Raw genomic sequence first — 21,308 nt, 5'->3', positions numbered from 1 at the left:
AAAATGAAGGACTGATCTGACAGAACTGAATTCACCTGTGCAGAAAGCATGAGCATGTGCCTTCCGCTGCTCCATTTTAATATTATATTTTACAGTCTATGATTATAACACAAAGTGGGATGTTCAGTGATCCTTACTGTTCGTAAACACGACACAATACTCTGTAGCTCACTTTAAACTGCCTGTGTTAATTGATGTTTAGTTTCATATTTATTCGCAAACTGTGACTGCTCGCTCGTGCGTGTACTGAATGATAATAATAATCATAAGTTTGTTGACCGCAGTATGGCTGAGGAGGCGGGACCTGCTGTCAAGATAGAAATACGTACATCTGATTGGCTGACGTTGTACGCAAGCTGAGAAACCAGCCAATTAGCCACAGCTTTATCCGCTTTCAATTTAAAAGACATTTTGAGTGTCATGACTAATATTTATTTCACTGTTTATTTATTCATTTACTAACGCTTTTTTATGAATGACCTGCAGGACTTGCCTCCATTGAAATGTATGTAATTATATTTAGGTGGGTATATTTGAATGATTACCGATTGTTTTTTGAATGTATATACTGAGAAATGTGTACGTGTCCAGATGGAAGTTACAATAATGCATCAAAGTAAATGTTGTTTCTTATTACAGACTTATCAAAACTAATAATAATTAAAGAAAAACTGCCTTCCGTATATAGATATTTCAGTATTTCATTAACAAACAATTGCATTATGTAAAAAAAAATTATTTAAAGGATCAAAATATTAAAAGGAATACATTTATAGGAAATCAATATACATGTAGGTGTCAAAAAGTAATAGCAAAAGTATATTATTATTAATATTAAAAGTATTATATTTATGATTAAATGTATAACGTTTTTATAATAATAATATATTTAATAATAATAATAATATAATTATGTCAGGTAAAGTGTAATTTAGATTATTTAAAAAACGGACTTTTATTCTGTAAATCAGTCAGCTGTTGGACAGTCGCCCCTTGTGTGTGGAGTTCTGACGGGAACTCTTCTCTTTTTCTTACACTCTTTTACCTCTATTTACCCTTACACAGTCATTACACGCCGTAAAACCGTCATGTCTCGTTTGCTGTGTTTATCGCGGCGCCTCATTAGCGCTGAATGTAAATCTAGCGTCCATAAATCACAGCCTTTTGTGTGTTTGTTGACACGGAGAGTGAAGTTGAGGGATCAGCTGATGAAGAGCTTCACTTCAGCGTCCAGAAGAGCTAAAGACGCTCCAAAGCACTCGCTTTTGTGGGTGTTCGGTCTCGGGACGGGGTTTGTTTTGGCTCTGGGCTTGAATTATCGCTCATTTGTGTCTGAACAGTGTGAATGTGCCGAGCAGAAGACAGGCGGACATCATATTGTGTGTAAATACACCGCCGCCATAGAAAAGAGCAGAGACCTGCTGCAGCGGATAAAGGTAACGTTACAGGTATCTGAGAACCATTTAGTTTACTTTTTAATTGAGGTAAATTTGGTTTTATATTCGCACATTCGTTCATTTAAACGGTCCCAGTGTTATTTGCCATGCTACTTTGAACATTCGGTCTGAAACTGCATGTAAGTACTGTAACTTATGACTCAAAACAACATTTATTATCTTAATGATAAATCAATTTAAATATGTGTTTGTTTAATTAAAACAAATAACTTTTTCCTGCAATCTAAAACACACTGATCTTAAATAAATTGCCATATATTTTTTAAAGAACACTGCTTTTATTCATGTTATCATTATATTAGATTAAATATATGAATAATATTTAGCAACAACTGATCAATACTTTTGTTCTTGCCCATTTTAAACAGAGAAATATTGTAGCAGAGATTTGTTGCATCTAATGTTTTATTTTGACTATTATTTATAAAAATGCATCGTTTTAAAATGCTTTTGTTATAACGCAGATAAATCTTCCTGTGTTCGGGTCAAATCTGACTGATTAAGTACTTAAAACACTCATAAATATTGTGTTTTATATCTGATTGCCTCAAGACCTCATTATATACCCCGCACTATGCACTTGAACATATGAAATTTATGATCGCCTCTTTCATTGAATGTTGAGTGTTTTAATCAACCTTGTTAAACTTGTGGTGTTCCCGGTCAAAAGTGAGTGCCATAGGAAATGAATGGGTATCCAGACTATATTCATCCGTCAGACAGAAAACATCCCCAACTCACACATACACATATTTCATAGCGCACACATATTTATAGTGCAGAGAGCGGGATTTTTTTTTATCTATTAAAAATAAAATGTTTATAGTGCAGAACGGCCTAAAGAGAAGTCTTGTCATCTTTCAGGATGAAGTTGGAGCTCCAGGGATGGTTGTTGGAGTTTCAGTGAATGGCAGAACAGTTTGGTGTGAAGGTATAAAGTCATTCCGTGCACACTGAGATCATCTGTACTACTGACTGCATGCTTAATTAAACATATTATGAGCACATGCAACCCCGCCGGTTCAACGCCACTTAAACCACTTTGAGCTGGTTTTAATCAGGTAACCTTCCGCATGGGAGTCAGGTGCTCTACCAAGGAGGCTTAAGACCATAGCCTCTAGCATCTGTCACTAGAGCACCTTTAAAGGTTAGAGGAGTGAGGTTTACCTGCACACCACTTACTAGCTGGCCTTTGCTACACACAAAAGGCAATTTTTTTTGGCTTATTCAAACTTCCTTAAATAAACTCAATCTTGAGGTATTTTGGGGACAACTCAGATGTTTCATGTTCAATTCAATTAAATTTGTAAAAACTATTAAGTTAACTCAATCAGTTTGTGTTGGGAAAACATGAAGGAATTGTGTAGAACCCAGCATCTTTTACAGTGCATGTACAGTTGAGGGCAGAACTATTAGCCCTCCTGTGAAAGATTTATTCTTTTTTTAAGTATTTCTAAAGTCTTATTTACCGGTTTAATTAGAATTTTCATAGTAATTCCGTTAATATCTTTTCTTCTGGAGAAATATTTTTTAATTTTGGCTAGAATAAATGTAGTTTTTTTTTCCTTTATATTTATGCCAAGTACAAATTACATTGTTTATACAGATATATATATATATAAACTCACTTCAACAAACCCAAAATACACTGCCTAAAGAAAGATAATAAAAAAGAAAAGTAGTAATAATAATAATAATAGAAAAAAATTGCTAATTTGGAAGGAAAAAATAAAAATAAAAAATAATAATAAATGCATAAAAAATAAATTAAGGTAGTTTTTAAAAAATAAAAGGTCAATTTTAAGGTCAATATTTTTAGCATTTATTACAATATTTTTAACTCTTAAGCTATTTTTTTTCAATTGCCTATAGAACAAACTACTGTTATACAATGACTTTCCTAATTAACCTAGTTAAGCCTTTGAATGTCATTGTAGCTGAATACTAGTATCTTGAAACATATCTAGAATATGATGTACTGTCATCATGGTTAGATAAAAGAAATCGGTTATTATAAATTAGTTATTAGAACTATTATGTGTACAGTACCTTTGCATTTACTTTCTCAGGGCTGGGTTATGCGGATCTGGAGAACCGAGTGCCTTGTGGTCCAGACACAGTGATGAGAATCGCCAGCATCAGTAAACCTCTGACGGCAGCTGCAGTCGCCAGACTCTGGCAGGATGGCAAGATCGATCTGGACGCTCCAGTCCAGAAATACGTCCCAGAGTTCCCAGAGAAACAGTTCGAAGGAGAGAATGTGAGTGCGTCCATTACAGAAGACGCTTGTAATTAGGGCTGCACAATGTATTGTTTGAGCATCGATATCGCAGTAGTAATAATTCAAATGACCATAGTGTGTAACCTGCAATATTCATTTATTCATTTTTCTTCGGCTTAGCCTCTTATTTGTCACCACAGCTGAAGGAACCACCAGCTATTACAGCATATGTTTTACGCAGCGGATGCCCTTCCAGCTGCAACCCATTACTGGGAAACACCCACACTTATTTACACACACACTACAGCCAACTTTGTTTTCCCAATTCAACTAAAGTGCATGTGTTTGGGGAGAACATGCAAACTCCACACAGAAATGCCAACCAACCCAGCTGGGAATCAAACCAGCGTTCTTCTTGCTGTGAGGCAACAGTGCTAACCACTGAGGCACTGTACCACCCCCAGTAATATTATTATTTTAAGCAATTTATACAATGACCATGGAATAAATGATTGCGTATTTATCTAAATGCTTCTTGCTTCAGAGTGGAGTCAGGACGTTCACTAACTTCTTGTGTATTGAACTTGTTTTACATCCTGAATAACTGAGGTACTGGACATTGAGGATATCATTCGCTTTACTGTTCTTCCTGTTGTCTTTAAACCAGGTCACAATAACGCCTCGCATGCTCCTGTCCCACTTGAGCGGCATCCGTCACTATGAAAAAGATGCTCAAAAGGTGAGGGACGACAGAGAGAAAGCAAAGCGCCTTCTGAAGCCCCTGGAGAAAAAGGAGAAGAAGGAAAACAAAGAAAAGCTAAAAGCGGACGACAACAACTCGAAAAGCAAAGAAGCTAAAGCAGGCCGACGGAAAAAGGAGTTTGAGCAGGAGGAGTATTACCTCAAAGATAACTTCGAGACCGTCATCCAGGCTCTCGACTTATTCAAAGATGATCCTCTCATTTTCAAACCTGGTACGTTTTCTCATCTGCATATATATTGTTGTAGAACCACATTTGATTGCAAAGACTAACCCAGCAGGCACACAACGACATTAATATTAGGTTAGATTTTGGTTGTGACGTCAGGTGACCCAATGTCAATGTCTAGCCAGCTTATAAGGACAATGTTATTAGGACATCCAATAATGACATCAAATGACCTTTATATTTGATTGATTTTAGGTTCTGATGGAAAGTGACCGAAATCCAATGTCGAGCCAACATCTTAAACCGATGTCATATTGACGTCAAATACTGACATATTTGTCAGGCTTGGCAACCAAAATCCAACGTCTGATAGACATCATAGTGGTAGCGCCAATACAACGTCAACCTTTAACATCATTAGATGTTGATAGTAGGTTGGATTTAAGTTATGACATCAGGTGACCAAAATTCAATGTCTAGCCAGCGTCTAAGGACGTTATTTTGACATTGAATAACATTGATATTTAGTTGATTTTAGGTTGTGTTGGAAAGTGACCAAAATCCAACGTCGAGCCAACATCTTAAACCAACGTCATACTGACATCAAATACTGACATTTATTCATCAGGTTCGACAAACACAAAATGCAACGTCTGATAGACGTTATAGTGGTAACGTCCACGCAACGTCAAGCTGTAACATCATTAAACCTTGATATTAGGTTAGATTCAGGTTGTGATGTCAGGTGACCAAAAATTAATGTCTAGCCAGCATCTAAGCACAGTGTTATTTTGGCGTTCAATAATAACGTCAAATGATGTTGATTTTAGGTTGTGTTGGAAAGTGACCAAAACCGAACGTTGAGAAAACATCTTTAACGAATGTTATATTGACGTCAAATAGCGAGATTCATTCGTCAGGCTTGGCAACCAAAATCCTGCGTCTGATAGATGCCATAGTGGTAACGGCCACACAACGTCAAGCTTTTACATCATTAGATGTTGATATTAGGTTAGATTTAGGTATGACATCAGGTGACCAAAACTCAATGACTAGCCAGCGTCTAAGGACAGTGTTATTTTGACGTCAAATAATGTTGATATTTAGTTGATTTTAAGTTGTGTTGGAAAGTGACCAAAATCCAACGTCGAGCCAACATCTTAAACCAACGTCATGTTGACGTCAAATACTGACATTTATTCATCAGGTATGGCAACCAAAATCCAAAGTCTGATAGACGTCATAGTGGTAACGTACACACAACGTCAAGCTGTAACATCATTAGACATTGATATTCGGTTAGATTTAGGTCGTGATGTCAGGTGACCAAAATTCAATGTCTAGCCAGCGTCCAAGGACAAAGCTATTTTGACGTCCAATAACTTTGTCAAATGATGTTGATATTTAGTTGATTTTAGGTTGTGTTGGAAAGTGACATAAATCCAACGTCAAGCCAACATCTTAAACCAACGTCATATTGACGTCAAATACTGACATTTATTCATCAGGTATGGCAACCAAAATCCAAAGTCTGATAGACGTCAAAGTGGTAACTTACACGCAACGTTAAGCTGTAACATCATTAGACATATTCGATATTTTGTTGATTTTAGGTTGGACGTTGAATATTGACATCGGCCTGATGTTGAGTTCTAACGTCAACCCGATTTTCATTTCCAAACAAACTACAACATCCCATGACGTTGGGGCACAACGTCAATCTGACGTCCTGTTGACGTCCTGTGCCTGCTGGGATGATGCTTTTTTGATATTCAAACGTAAAAGCAGTTCACTTGCTAACTGTGGACTGTATCAAAATGGTTTAAATGAGATATTCTAGTACCTTTTCAATTTTATTTTGTTCTGATTGCCAACCTCTATTGAGCATCAAAAAAAAAAAAAAAAAAAAAAAAAAAAAAAAAAAATATATATATATATATATATATATATATATATATATATATATTAAGAATTGTAAATGTGAACATTGGAAATTGTTTCTTTATACTTTTTTGTCAATTACGTAAAAGTTAGATGCGATTGGGTACCACAGAATGGGCTAAGACGTGAACACGCAATTAGCCATTCAAAAGCAACAAGTCTGTATTATTAGATTTGACTTTGATTTACATAAGTTATTTCATGATTATAGTAGTTTATTACAATATTCTCTATTTTATAGTCATTCATTTTATTAACTTAATTTTATTCTGCACCTTCTCATGTTTAATATTTTCGTATATCCAATCTAAAAAGCTCTGTGTACCATATATCTGTAGGTAAATATGGATATAAATGTAATAACATTCTAAAAGATAGTCAAAAATTTTTTTTGGGTTTGTAGTTTGAGCTTAATTCTGCTTTATTGGACCGCTGTAGGTTCAACGTTCCTGTACTCCACCCATGCCTTCAGTCTGCTGAGCGCTGTGGTGGAGCGAGCAGCCAATCAGAGCTTCCTCGACCACATGATGGCCATGTTTCGGGAGCTGGGCATGATGAACACCGTTCCAGATGAAAACGACCCCATAATATACAACCGCGCCAGGTAAAAGACACTGCGCAAATGCAATCATGATGAACACAAATCAACAGACATATGAATCATTGTTTTTTTTTCTCATGTGAAATACATGAATGAAACGTAAATATAAAGTCTAATATAAATATAATACGAGTTCAGTTCATTAAGTTACGTGATCAGTTATGTTTGCCAAACCATGACCAGTTACGTTTTGTAGAGCAGTGTTTATTGGTATCTAAAACCAAGACTGTTGAGACAAAATAAAAATAGCTTTTAAAAACTTTAGAGAGTCTTAAATTCTAGTTTTCTCTGGATTTACTGGATTTTGTTGGTGTGTTTGCGTAAAATGATAACATTTGTTTCAGTCTACACAGCTGTGATAATATTTCTTTTATGTTTCATTTACATATAACGCCATTTAGAAATGTTTAAACAAATAAGCTTTTTTTCCAATCATTACAAATGAAAACTTCAAATGTTATTCCACAAAATAATTATTAGTCCTTGTAACTCTTCTAAAGATAAAAAGAAAAAAATAACATGTCTACAAATTATTATAAACATACCTGAAAATGTATATTTTTGTTATTACAAAAAAAAAAGTATGTACCCTTATATATAAGAGAATAGCACCCTATACCCTTAAATATTGCACTTAATCTAAATGGGTTGAAATGGAATGCTTTGGTGTTTCATACATGTGCATTTTAGTTACGATATTAAACATACAAATAGATTTTTTTGGGGGGGGGTGTAGCTTTCAAGAATGACCTGCAGAGGCTCTAAAACAGTCAAGAAGATTTTTACCTGAAAGCCTCCTTCCATATCAGGGATCACCAAACTTGTTCCTTGAGGGCCGGTGTCCTGCAGATTTTTAGCTCCAACCCTAATCAATCACACCTGAACAAGCTAATCAAGGTCTTACTATGTATACCTGAAACACCCAGGCAGGTGTGTTGAGGCAAGTTGGAGCTAAACCCTCCAGGAACAAGATTGGTGACCCCTGCTCTATATCTTTATAGAACATTTAGCTTTCATCTTAAATGTAATAAATCAGAAACAAAGTGATTTATATATTTATTTTTAAAATTATTAATATTTTTTAAATATTATTATTTTTATTTTTAATATTATTATTATTACTTGGTTGTTTTTTATTCATTTATTCACTTTTTAAAATGTATTATTTTAAGTGTATTTGAAATAATATTGTAAATAATTATGTAAAGTATGATGATTTGGTAACATTGTATACAGATCATTTGAATTTTTTTTTTCAAAAAAATAATAAATCCCCCAATTCTTTTTTTTTTTCAAATTAAGTTTTTACCAATGCATACTGATGATCAAAAATGTTGTTTTTTTATGTTTACAGTAGAAAACCAGCTACCATAATAGAACATTATTACTTATTAAGTATGCAGTATGTAAGTTTGACACCCAGTGGTTGAACTAGGTATTGCACTCCTGGATAAAAACACATTTTCACTCGCTTCTCCTCTCACAAGTTCACATAAGCACAGGTTGCCAGATTGACCTGATTGAGTGTGCCTAACTATCGAGCCTAAAGGCTGATTTGAACAGTTTTCTAAAAGCAATGCCACATGATAAAAGGAAATATTTTCCATACTAAAAGTTGTTTTTGTTTAACAAACATCTGAAATTTATATTATAGAAACGGCTTCTATTTTTCACAGGTGAACAACATGATAAACTATGATCACCTCCGCTATACCTCATGTGCTTTATTCAGTGTTAAATACCAATAATGTGAGTTTAAATGCCATTTTGCGTGACATTTAATGCCATACTACTGAAAGCAGCCGCAGATAGTTTATCTCAGATCTTGAAAATAAACCATGTGAAATTGAACTTTCAAAGTGTGACAGTGCAAACCCAATTTAATAATGTCAAGGAGGTTTAATATGTATTAATTAGATTATAAAGCTTACAATTTCGTTGGAGTGCAGTGAGTGCACTATTCTGTGCTTCTAAATGGCTAAATGTATATTTCTGTCATGTTTAGTCTGGTGCAAACAGCCAAATTGATCGCCACTGCAAATGTCATCACGCAGCTTGTTGTTGGGACACGTGGTTACATTTGCAACCTGCTCACCTAATGTTTACGTTCGTAATATGTATATTATTCGCTAATTAATAACCTCATGTGGAACTCTGAATCCATGTCTCATCATTTTGTGGCTGTTACTGTCCATCGGAGATTACATGTTCGGTCACGAATGCATGCTTTTAGAGCCTTTCTGAGTAAATGAATTAAATATGCCGTTCTGGCAAGTAACCAGGGGCAGACTGGCCATCTGGCAATTCTGGCAAATGCCAGAAGGGCCGGACCATTTTTTAAATGTAGGCCGGTCACCTATTTTACTTATTTATTTTTTCATATAGTTTTTTTAAAAATGTAGGCAGCTTTTATCTTGTGCGAGATGTGAATATTATGAGGATGATGGTGATAATAGTAAGAATAATAGTAAATGTTAAGCATTGGCCCAATTGGCAACAACCAGCTGGTTTCGAGATGGGCCGACCCAATCTGAGGGCTACTCAGATGTAATTAAAATCTGGCAAGAATGTCAAACAAACAGTGTGCAAAAAAAAGGGAAAGGCAGTCAAGTCAGACATTGCAAAATACATAACATTTTTCTAAACTAGTCTCGAAAAGGGTCAGTGTGATGGCGCAGTAGGTAGTGCTGTTGCCTCAGAGCAAGAAAGTCACTGGTTTGAGCCTCATCTGGGTCAGTGGGTGTTGAGTGTGGAGTTTGCATGTTCGCGTGGATTTCCTTCTTGGTGTTCTTCTGAATTGGGTAGGCCAATTGTGAATTGGGTAACCCAGTATAATGGGTTGCAGCTTTGAGGGCATCCGCTGTGTAAAACATATGCTGGATAAGTTGCTGATTCCCACATTAATAAAGGCACTAAGCCGAAAAGAAAATGAATGACATGATTGCATATATAAATGGGTTGCTTTTGTTCCAGTCACATACATTTAAATGTTTAAATATCTCTTAAATAATGTACTGCTTGTATAATTTTACCATCTGTACACCAATATAAGTAGTGAATGTGCGTGTCCTTGGGTGGGGCTGTGTCGGTGTGGTAATGTGGGCTGGTGTGGCAACAGTGCCAGGGCTGATTTTTAGTCCCAGTCCGCCCCTGCAAGTAACCCTGAGTTTCAAGGCAGAATATCTGACTTGAGCATTGTTTTTCGGATAAACAAGAATGTTATCATGTTTCTTAAATATCTGCAAACATATTATGGTATTTTTATGCTTTAGAAGAGTCCAAAACTTACACACAGCACCTTTAACAGTCTAATGATCTTTAGCATAAAGAAAAAAACCTATAATTCTGACCCATGCAATGTATAATTGGCTATTCCTAAAAAGATTGTACTCTTACGACTCATTTTCCAGGGATACTTTTGTGACATGTAGGTAAAGCTTGCTAACACATTTCCCGTTTTTCCCGCAGATTCTACCACTTCAACAAAAAGGGCCGTGTTGTGAACTGCCCGTATGTGGACAACTCCTACAAATGGGCCGGCGGAGGTTTCCTGTCAACCGCAGGTGACCTCCTGCTTTTTGGGAACGCTCTTCTATACAGCTACCAGATGACCGAAGCGGACGGCCTGCTTCCCGGATTCATCAAACCGCACACTGCCAGAGCCATGTGGGCGCCGGTGGACAGAACAGAAGCATCGTGGGACAGAGATGGTCAGTATGCGCAGGGCTGGCTGGTGGTGGAGAAGCTGCAGAGATACGGTGAGTGCCGAAAGCGCAGACATTACGTTTCACACACAGGGGGCGCCGTCGGGGCGAGTAGCGTCCTGCTGGTTTTGCCTAAAGAAAGTGAACAGGATATTTCGACGGATCGTCCTCCTCCTAGTGGTGTGGTGGTTTGTATTATTACAAACATGCAGTCGGTGGGACTCAATAATACTGCGTTGAAGATCGCGCACGAGTTCGAAAAAATCAGCGCTGAGGATAATAACACATCTGCTTGACTTCGTTTACATAGTTTGGATGAATGTTTGTGCCAAGTGTTTGTTTTTGGAGATATTTTATATATGTGAACTGTTTATCATGTTCAAATAAAGGTATTATGAAAACACGGCTGTTATATTTAATTTATTTTTTTTTTTTCATTTTGGTTTATGATCACTGTTTAACTCCTTAACTATTGGTACCACTTTTTAAACATAGACGCATAAATCGGCTTAATTTGAAGGAAAACACTTGTCAGATTGTAGTTGAATTGAGAAATTAAGCAGACAATAAAACAAGTGCATTTTTATACACATTGTTATATAAAATGTATTTTTTCTAAACATGTTTTAGCCTAAAAATGACTAAAAACCAAAGCTAAATATTTGACTATATATTATATTAAATATCAAAGTTGATATCTCAAAAAAGAGCTTTCAGTAGTATTTTGTGTGGGTGCAGTACCAAACATCACCACTAGACTACATCCAGCTTACTTTGACCATTATAATGACGCCTCTGCTTGTATGTATAATTTAAGCGATGTTATCCTTTTGTCTTTTTTTTTAACTTTTGACAATATTTATGAAGTAGATTTTAAAGTCACATTTTAAAGTACTGGCACTTTTAGAATTCTCTTATATTGTTTGCGTCATTCACTCAAAATAAAAATAAAAACGTAAATAAAACAAAAGTCATATGCCTTTAAGTTTAAGAAAACAGTAAAACAAATGAATTATAAATATTATTTTATTAAATAAAATGTGTTTTTAAAAATATTTTTTCCTAAAATTGATCGAAAAACAAAGCTAAAAATTTGAACAAATTATTTCCCAAATTGAAGTTGATATCTTAAAAAAAATAGCTTTCAGTAGTACATCCAGCCACTTTTCTGTGTATGATTTGAGCGAAATTATTCATATTTTTTGCAAACTTTTGATAATATTTAGGAAGTAGATATCACTTATTAAAGTAGTACAGGCACTTTTAGTGGTATTCAATTTAAATGTAGCCTCTAAAAACTCTTAACTACGTTGAGAAACCAAAATGCATATCAAAGTTAGTGCTGCATCACAAACTGAGAATCTTTAGTTTTGTTATAATATTTAATACACGTTCAGACGATTGATTTTCTAAAAATACAGAATGGATGTCATCTTTTGAGGGTTTTAATTAATAAATAACTGTTGCTGAGTAATATCTGTGATATATTTTTTGGCTTTGAACTGCTATAAATATGTATTCAAGAAACTATAAAGACATTTGAGAGACTTTCTAGTAAAAAATAAATAAAATCTTGAATGTTTTAAAACATCTGCTGCTCTCTGCAGGCCATTCTTAAAACTTACACTAACAAAAAAATCTGTATGTTCAGTGTCATATTTTTGTTTAGTGTACACGGTAAAACCCAAAAAGACAAGGAAACTCAAACCACTTGAGGAAACCAATTTCCATCATCGTTCACTCAAAATAAAAAATAAAACGGTAAACAAAAGTCATGTGCCTTTAAGTTTAAGAAAACTCTAAAATGAATTTATTGTACATATTATAATATACATTATTATTATTTTAGATATAAAATGTGTTTTTAAAAACTTTTTTTGCCTAAAATTGATCAAAAAGCAAAGCTTAATATTTTAACAAATTATTTCCCAAATTTGAAGTTGATATCTCAAAAAATAAGCTTTCAGTAGGATTTTCTTTGGGGTGCCGTATCAAACATTACTATTAGACGTCATCTAGTTTCTTTTGTTGACCACATACAGTAAGGACGCTACCATTTTTGTGTTTGATTGAAGTGATATAATCCATATTTTTTCACATGTTTGACAATATTTAGAAAGTAGACAGCACAATTTAAAGTAGCACTGTCATTTTTGGAGGCATTTAATTTAAATGTAGCACTAAAAAGTCTTAAATAACTGCGTTGAGAAACCAAAATGTGTATCAAAGTTAGTGCTGCATCATAAACTGGGAATCTTAGGTTTTGTTAATATTTAATACACGTTCAGATGATTGTTTTCTAAAAATACAGAACAGATGCCTTCTTTTGAGGTTTTTAATTTAAAAAATGTTGCTCAGTAATATATGTAATGTTTAATTTTTATTTTTTTTTTTTTAACCAGTATAAATATGTATTCAAGGAATCTGTAAAGATGTTTGAGAAACTTTCTGGCAAAAAAAAATCTTATTGAATATTTTAAAACATCTGATGCTCTCTACAGGCCATTCTTAAAAGTTATATCCAAACATAATAATAAAAACAACAATAATAATATTAATAATAATAATAATAATAATAAACATGAATGTATTTTGTGAATAATTTTGTTCCTGTTTTAAAATGTGCAGGTACTGTTTATTTTATGCATAATCTGTATTTTAAACCCATACTTTTTTTTATTTAACAGCGAGGACAACAATGGAAACAAGCCCAGGGCTTTATTGTGTTTTTATCCTCGACAGTTTTTATTTCAAAATGTATGGGATACTTGTATTTTTCTACAGCTTGTCTAAAATCTGTCAAACAACATTCAATTCAATTCAATGGTGTTTAACATCCTATCCCTGTTTAGTGCATGTATGCAAAACGGTAGCAAGTATAAACAGATTTTTCCAAAATGTACCTTAAAACAGTTGTTTGTAGGTGCATGCGTGTGTATGTGTGTCTGTAAGAAAATGATTTGAAACTTATTTTCTATATATTTTTATTTTGTATGTTCAAAAATATGTTAACTTTAGACCTTCAGACTTAATAGAGACAAGAAAATGCTGGTAAAAATAGAGTTGATTACTCCTCCATCTAATTAATGCATCTTAAGGCAATCACATTGCATTTTGGGACAAATAAGATGGTATGCTTCACATTTTCAGCACATTCACTAAGAGGTGTCTGGATGCAGACTTGGTGCAGTGCAATCTTAGTTGCATCCAATGCTTTTTAATGCATTCATCCAAACCCATCTCTAACCCCACCCTCACAGTGTTGTCACTAGCTCTTAGTTGCATCCAATGCTTTTTAATGCATTCATCCTAACCCATCTCTAACCCCACCCCTCACAGTGACGTCTCTAGCTCTTAGTTGCATCCTATGCTCTTTAATGCACACATCCAAACTCATCCCTAACCCCACCCCTCACAGTGAAGTCACTAGCTCTTAGTTGCATCCTATGCTCTTTAATGCACACATCCAAACTCATCCCTAACCCCACCCCTCACAGTGAAGTCACTAGCTCTTAGTTGCATCCAATGCTTTTAATACACTCATCCAAACCCATACCTACCCCCACCCCTCACAGTGTTGTCACTAGCTCTTAGTTGCATCCAATTCTTTTTAATGCACTCATCCAAACCCATCCCTAACCCCACCCCTCACAGTGATGTCACTAGCTCATAGTTGCATCCAATGCTTTTTAATGCACTCATCCTAACCCCACCCCTCACAGTGATGTCACTAGCTCTTAGTTGCATCCAATGCTTTTTAATGCACTCATCCTAACCCCACCCCTCACAGTGATGTCACTAGCTCATAGTTGCATCCAATGCTTTTTAATGCACTCATCCTAACCCCACCCCTCACAGTGATGTCACTAGCTCATAGTTGCATCCAATGCTTTTTAATGCACTCATCCTAACCCCACCCCTCACAGTGATGTCACTAGCTCATAGTTGCATCCAATGCTTTTTAATGCACTCATCCTAACCCCACCCCTCACAGTGATGTCACTAGCTCATAGTTGCATCCAATGCTTTTTAATGCACTCATCCTAACCCCACCCCTCACAGTGATGTCACTAGCTCTTAGTTGCATCCAATGCTTTTTAATGCACTCATCCTAACCCCACCCCTCACAGTGATGTCACTAGCTCTTAGTTGCATCCAAAGCTTTTCAATGCATTCATCCAAACCCATCCCTAACCCCACCCCTCACAGTGATGTCACTAGCTCATAGTTGCATCCAATGCTTTTTAATGCACTCATCCTAACCCCACCCCTCACATTGTTGTCACTAGCTCTTAGTTGCATCCAAAGCTTTTCAATGCATTCATCCCAACCTATCTCTAACCCCACCCCTCACAGTGACGTCTCTAGCTCCACTGAGTGCATTGTGTGTGACATTGCATTACTGAGATATGCAGTCTCAGCTTGCATCATCAAGCCTGCATCCAGATACGATTGCATTCACTTGGTCCTATAGGTGTTAGACAGAAAACCTGCATACTGCAAACCGACTTTAGGATTAATCCTGCGTAAATAGGATGACTATGATCATATATAAATGAGACCGGTTTTGTTAAAAGTGAAAGCATATTAATAACAATATAAGACAAGTACAAATAAAAAGGAAAATATTTAAAAAAGAAAATAATTACAGCCAAAACAAAAACAGCACATTAGAAAAATGTATGTACATATCACATGCAAGTAGTATTTTAAATATCGATAAGTCTTCTATATGTAATTAAAGTGAAAATCTACTGTAGGGATGCTGCTTTTGAAATGTTTTGCTTTGTATCGCTGACATGATTACTGTAAAATCTGCATCCGTTTGTTACATGTTCAACTTAACCTGCTTTAATTGACAGAAATATTTACAAAGGTATTTTGTAGGCAGTTCCAGCTTCTGTGCAGATCCGACACATTTTCACGGTTGAGTCCAAAGTCTCCACAAGAGGGCGATGTTAGAAAATGAAGTCGAGATTCGGGAGCGGGTCAGACTTTCTGATCAGGGGTCGAGCTGGTGTTCACTTTCCAATACTCTGTGGGATTTTGCTGGCTTTGTTGGTTTCTTTTCTTGTTTTGATCCTTCTTTATTCTGTAAATAATTAGACATGAAAGGTAGATTGTTACCCATCAAGAGCATTGTTTTGGTATTTGAAAGTCAAGTTATTAATAAGTGTTGTTATTAAAACAATTTACTTGAATTATTTGGTCGAAATATAAATACAATGTACAATGTATTGCAAAACACTTCTGGATACTTGTAGGATTAAAGATGGTCTTGGTGGTGTGAATATGTTTAGGGGTGGGATAGTCAACGGTATAATTATAAATGTAATTACGGAAATTAATTACAGATGTAATTACATGCAGGTATTTAATCAAGCATAAGTACAATGTTAAACCATGTATTTACACAATATTAACAATTTATTAGTGTAAGTACAGTGCATCCGGAAAGTATTGATATCGCTTCACTTTTTCCACATTTTTGTATGTTACAGCTTTATTCCAAAATTGATTAAATTCATTTATTTCCTCAGAATTCTACACACAATAAAAAAACCTGTAAAGTCACATGTACATCAGTATTCACAGCCTTTGCTCAATACTTTGTTGATGCACCTTTGGCAGCGATTACAGCATTAAGTCCTTTTGAATATGATGCCACAAGCTTGGCACACCTGTCTCTGTTTGCAGTACCTCTTAAGCTCTATCAGGTTGGATGGGAAGCGACGGTGTACAGCCATTTTCAAATCTCTACAGAGACTCTCAATAGGATTTAGGTCTGGGCTCTAGCTGGGCCACTCAAGCACATTCACCGAGTTGTGGTGAAGCCACTCCATTGATATTTTGGCGGTGTGCTTTGTGTCATTGTCCTGCTGCAACGTGAACCGTCGCCCCAGTCTGAGGTCAAGAGCACTCTGAAGCAGGTTTTGATTCAGGATGTCTCTGTACATTGCTGCATTCATCTTTCCCTCTATCCTGACTAGTCTTCCAGTTCCTGCTGCTGAAAAACATCCCCATGGTATGGTATTAGCCTGGTGATGAGCGGTGCCTGGTTTTCTCTAAATGTAACGCCTGGCATTCACTCCAAAGAGTTCAATTTTGGTCTCATCAGACCAGAGAATTTAGTTTTTTATGGTCTGAGATTCCTAGACTCGCATGGCCGGCCAGCACTAGGAAGAGTCCTGGTGGTTCCAAACATCTTTCACTTATCAATGATGGAGGTCACTCATTGGAACTTTTAGAGCAGCAGAAATTTTTCTGTAAACTTGCCCAGCCTTGTGCCTCCAGACAATCCTGTCTCGGAGTTCTACAGACAATTCTTTTGTCTTCATGCTTTGACATGCACTGTCAACCCTGGGATCTTATATAGGCAGGTGTATGCCTTTTCAAATCATGTCCAATCTACTGAATTGACCTCAGGTGAACTCCAATGAAGCTGCTGAAACATCTCAAGAATGATCAGTGGAAACAGAGTGTACCTGAGCTCAATTCAGAGCTTCATGGCAAAGGCTGTATAGACTTGTATACATGTGATTTTTCCGTTTTTTTTTTGTTTGTTTGTTTGTTTGTTTTTTTAATACATTTGCAACAATTTCAAAAGTGTGTAGAATTTTGTGGAAACAAAAAATCAATTTAACCCATTTTGGAATAAGGCTGTAATAAAAAGTAATATGGAGAAAGTGAAGCGCTGTGAATGCTTTCCGGATGCACTGAACTGTTTACACTGTAAAAAGCAATTCGTTGACTTTACTTTAAATAAAGTGAGTAAACCCATTGCTTATAAAGCGATTAATTGAATTTACTTTAAAAACTGAGTACACTCATTTCCTTAACTTTTTAAAGTAAATTTACTGTTGTTTCCCAGTGAAGGATTGCAGCTGGAAGTGCATCTGCTGCGTAAAGCATATGCTGAATAAGTTGGCGGTTCATTCCGCTGTGGCAACCACAGATAATTAAAGGGACTAAGCCGAAAAGAAAATGAATGAAAGAAATTAACTGTTCATAATCATAAAAGTGTATTTAACTCAGTAATTCCACACTATAACAGGTGTACTCTCTTTTTTATGTAAAGTCAACTTGTTGCTTTTAAGGCAACGGGTTTAATTGCATTAAGTAACTATTTGCTTTTTACACTGTATTAGTTAATGCCACCTAATATAAAGTTAAAGGATCTCAAAACTGAATGGCAAAAACTGTGTCAAGAAGTCAACAAAGAGTGCAAACTCAAAATAAACGACATGCATAATAAACGAGAAAAATAAAAATGCGATTCTTAATAAAGAGTCTAAATTATGGGACTTAAAGTTAATTCTAAACTTAAAATTACAAGGGAAAGAAAAAACCTGTTTGATAATAAGTCAGAAATAAAATGTAAAAAATCTGGTTTCCATCCTACAACTTTACAGAAAGAAATTCAAAATAAAGGCAAATAAAAAGGTCACCATGTTGCACTTTCTCATTGTCCTGGGTCAAACATGGGCTTTTATTTTGGTTGTTTAGCATGCAGAAAATGCAAAAAGCTGCTTTCAGCGGTGCTGTAAGATCTTCATGCTGAATTATTTACTCGACAAATTTAGCAAAACAACTGATCAACCAGCTGCCAATATCATGACACTGATTTGAATTATTCATTATTAACTAATTATTTCCATACCTGCTGTTTAAAAACAATACCACACATGCAATCAAGCTGTTCCGTCAATAGCTATAGTACAGTACCTGACAAAAGTCTTGTCACCTATCCAAGTTTTCAGAACAACAAATAATAACTTGAATTCTAGTTGATCATTTGGTATAAGAAGTGGCTTATATGAAAGGCAAAGGCCTCTAGATTGCGCTTATTTGATCAAAATAAATTATGATCATGCCTTGATTCATATTGATTTAATTAGGACAGTAAAGTCGGACTATTCTTAGACAATAGTCTTGTCACTTAACAGAAATGATGTCCTGTATAGAATATAAAGTCATGCTGTAGTGGAAACAGAATGAATATTGTGTCTGACTCCATGAGCCTGGAGGACTGCATCCATACATCTCTGCAATGACTCAAATCACTTAATAGTCATCTGGAATGGCAAAGAAAGCGTTCCTGCAGGACTCCCAGAGTTCATCAAGAGCCTTAAATTCATCTTCAGTGCCTTCTTCTTCATCTTACTCCAGACATGATTAATAATGTTCATGTCTGGTGACTGGGCTGGCCAGTGCTGGACCACCTTGACCTTCTTTACTTTCAGGAGCTTTGATGTGGAGGCTGAAGTATAAGAAGGAGCACTCTCCTGCTGAAGAATTCGCCCTCTTCTGTGGTTTGTAATTTAACGGGCAGCACAAATGTCTTGCTTCCTCAAGCTGTTGATGTTGCCATCCACTCTGCAGATCTCTCGCATGAATGTAACCCCAAACCATGGTTTTTCCTTCACCCAACTTGACTGAGTTCAATGAGAATCTTGGGTCAATATGGGTTCCAGTAGGTCTTCTGCAGTATTTCTGATGATTGGGGTGCAGATCAACACATGATTCAATGGAAAATCCACCTTCTGCCACTTTTCCAAATGATCAACTAGACGTCAAGTTATTTGTTGCTCTTACAACTGGGATTGACGACAAAACTTTTGTCAGGTAGTGTATACAGTAGTCAACATTTGTTGTCATTATGTAGCACCTCAAATAGTTCTGAATCATCTCTCACAAATGTCGCATGGACCAGTACAACAATGCTTTTCTTACTTAAGGTTTTTGTCTTGTTTCTAATACAAATATTTAGATATTTGGACTAGAAACAAGACAAAAGCCTTAAATAATAAAAGCATTTTCTTTCTGGTCGGTTATGTTATATGAGCCAGTTTAAAGGCCCTGGGTTATATCACTGCGCCTGCTACGCTAGAAAGAGAGTATAGCTCCTCTACATATCAGCTTACTTACACAATGTCAGAATAGTTTTAAATAGGTAAATTATTTAAATTCTGGTTATTTTTGAGTAAGATGCTAATGGTCTAATCCGATTCAATGATCTATGCTAAGCTAAGCTAAAAGTGCTCCCACTAGACCCAAAGATCAGCTGAATGGATTCAAAAAAGGTGAAACTAAACTATTTATCTACTTAGAGGAGTTCTAAAATAAGCCTATTTCCCCCCAAAAAAGGTGGAGTGTTCCTTTACATATCTCCGCTTAAGTTATATATTCATTATTGCTAACCACCGTTTCTTGTAAAATGATGAATGAGGAATTAATTTCCTGTGCTAATGTCAATCAGCTCAGAGTCAGAGATGTTGACTCACTTGCAGATGTAATAGATGACCACTCCGAGCACCACTATGATGAGCAGGACGATGATGACCACGGCGGCGATCAGGCCCTTCTCTTCACTGCTGTGGGAGAAACTGAAGAGCTGGAGATGTTCACATCGGCTGCCCTCGTAGTTGGCACTGCAGCTGCGGGACAGAGGCAGGTTTTCAGAAAAGCAATGCATTAAGAAAGTATGTGACATTTATACAGCAGATGTTACTGGGAATGTTTATGGTGAAGAAGACATATTTCTAAGGTGCTGTTCACTTCAAATTTTCACCAGATGTTGGTAACAACCAAAGGAATCCATATAGAAAACAAACCTAATTAGTTTAAAAATGAAGTTATGTGTGATAAAATGAAGTAACACAGAAAAAATGTATTGAACACATGAGGAAAGGAAGGTGTAGAATGGCAGTGAACGCCCAGACAGCAGCTTAAATCTCTCAGTAGTTCTTCAGCAACCATCGGTTTTCTTTCTCTGAAAGCATGTGAGAGTTTCCTTGGCTGTGTTTTGGATCATTGTCTTGCTGAAATGTCCACCCTGGTTTCATCTTCATCCTCCTGCTAATGTAGATGTTGGACTGAAGCAGCTGATATTCATTTACACTGATGATGGTCGCTGAAGTTCAAAACAAGTCCAAAGACATGCGGTACAGGTGAAATTGGGTAGGCTAAATTGTCCGTAGTGTATGAGTGTGGGTGTGAATGAGTGTATGTGAATGTTTCCCAGAGATGGGCTGCGGCTGGAAGGGCATTCGATAGGTAAAAACTTGCTGGATAAGTTGGCGGTTCATTCCGCTGTGGCGACCCCAGATTAATAAAGGGACTAAGCCGACAAGAAAATGAATGAATGTTCGCTGAAGAACTACTGAGAGATTTCAGCTGCTGTCTGGGCGTTCACTGCCCTTCTACACCTCCCTTTCTTCATGTGTTCAATACTTTTTATCTTGTGTCATTTCATTTTATTACACATAACTTCATTTGTAAATTAATTAGATTTGTTTTCCTTTCATATGTGGATTTCTTTGATTGTTACCAACACCTGGGGAAAATTTTAAGTCAACAGCACCTTTAGAAATATGTTTTCTGAGAAAAATGGTGATGTGTTGAATACTTATTTCCCTCACTGTATATGCGTGTGTGGTTTTTATATACAGTGCC

The 21,308-nt window shown here is 36.0% G+C and overlaps 4 protein-coding genes across 6 annotated transcripts in view; 2 read left to right on the top strand and 2 right to left on the bottom strand.

The window, feature by feature from the left end:
• Window positions 1-21,308, bottom strand: part of etfa (electron transfer flavoprotein subunit alpha) — a 316,751-nt gene that overhangs the window by 152,840 nt on the left and 142,603 nt on the right. The window lies entirely within an intron of this gene.
• On the top strand, window positions 965-11,248 carry lactb (lactamase, beta). The gene is given in 6 exon segments (NM_001020593.1): window positions 965-1,436; window positions 2,322-2,388; window positions 3,527-3,717; window positions 4,346-4,652; window positions 6,987-7,152; window positions 10,618-11,248. Coding segments are annotated over 6 exon segments (1,611 nt in total). The 5' UTR covers window positions 965-1,088; the 3' UTR covers window positions 11,150-11,248.
• Window positions 13,821-21,308, bottom strand: part of nrg4 (neuregulin 4) — a 14,566-nt gene continuing 7,078 nt past the window's right edge. The window contains exons 4-6 of one of the 2 annotated variants that reach the window (XR_012400511.1): window positions 20,138-20,290; window positions 14,824-15,945; window positions 13,821-14,252 (exon numbers count right to left, since the gene is read on the bottom strand). Coding sequence is in view for 1 of the 2 variants with exons in the window: in XM_073943367.1 (XP_073799468.1) it covers window positions 15,843-15,945; window positions 20,138-20,290 (256 nt within the window). In the remaining variant the exon portion in view is untranslated. Of the gene's footprint in view, window positions 15,946-20,137; window positions 20,291-21,308 lie in introns of both variants that reach the window. The other variant, XM_073943367.1, reaches the window with a different exon arrangement.
• Window positions 19,330-21,308, top strand: part of tmem266 (transmembrane protein 266) — a 102,760-nt gene continuing 100,781 nt past the window's right edge. Inside the window, exon 1 of one of the 2 annotated variants that reach the window (XM_073942354.1) lies at window positions 19,330-20,303. The gene's annotated coding sequence lies outside the window, so the exon portion shown is untranslated. The remainder of the gene's footprint in view (window positions 20,304-21,308) is intronic. The other variant, XM_073942352.1, reaches the window with a different exon arrangement.

Source organism: Danio rerio, chromosome 25 (assembly GCF_049306965.1).
Source record: "Danio rerio strain Tuebingen ecotype United States chromosome 25, GRCz12tu, whole genome shotgun sequence".
NCBI classification, from domain to species: domain Eukaryota; kingdom Metazoa; phylum Chordata; class Actinopteri; order Cypriniformes; family Danionidae; genus Danio; species Danio rerio.
Note: the sequence above shows the minus strand (reverse complement) of the source record. Positions and strands in the feature narration are given on the sequence as shown.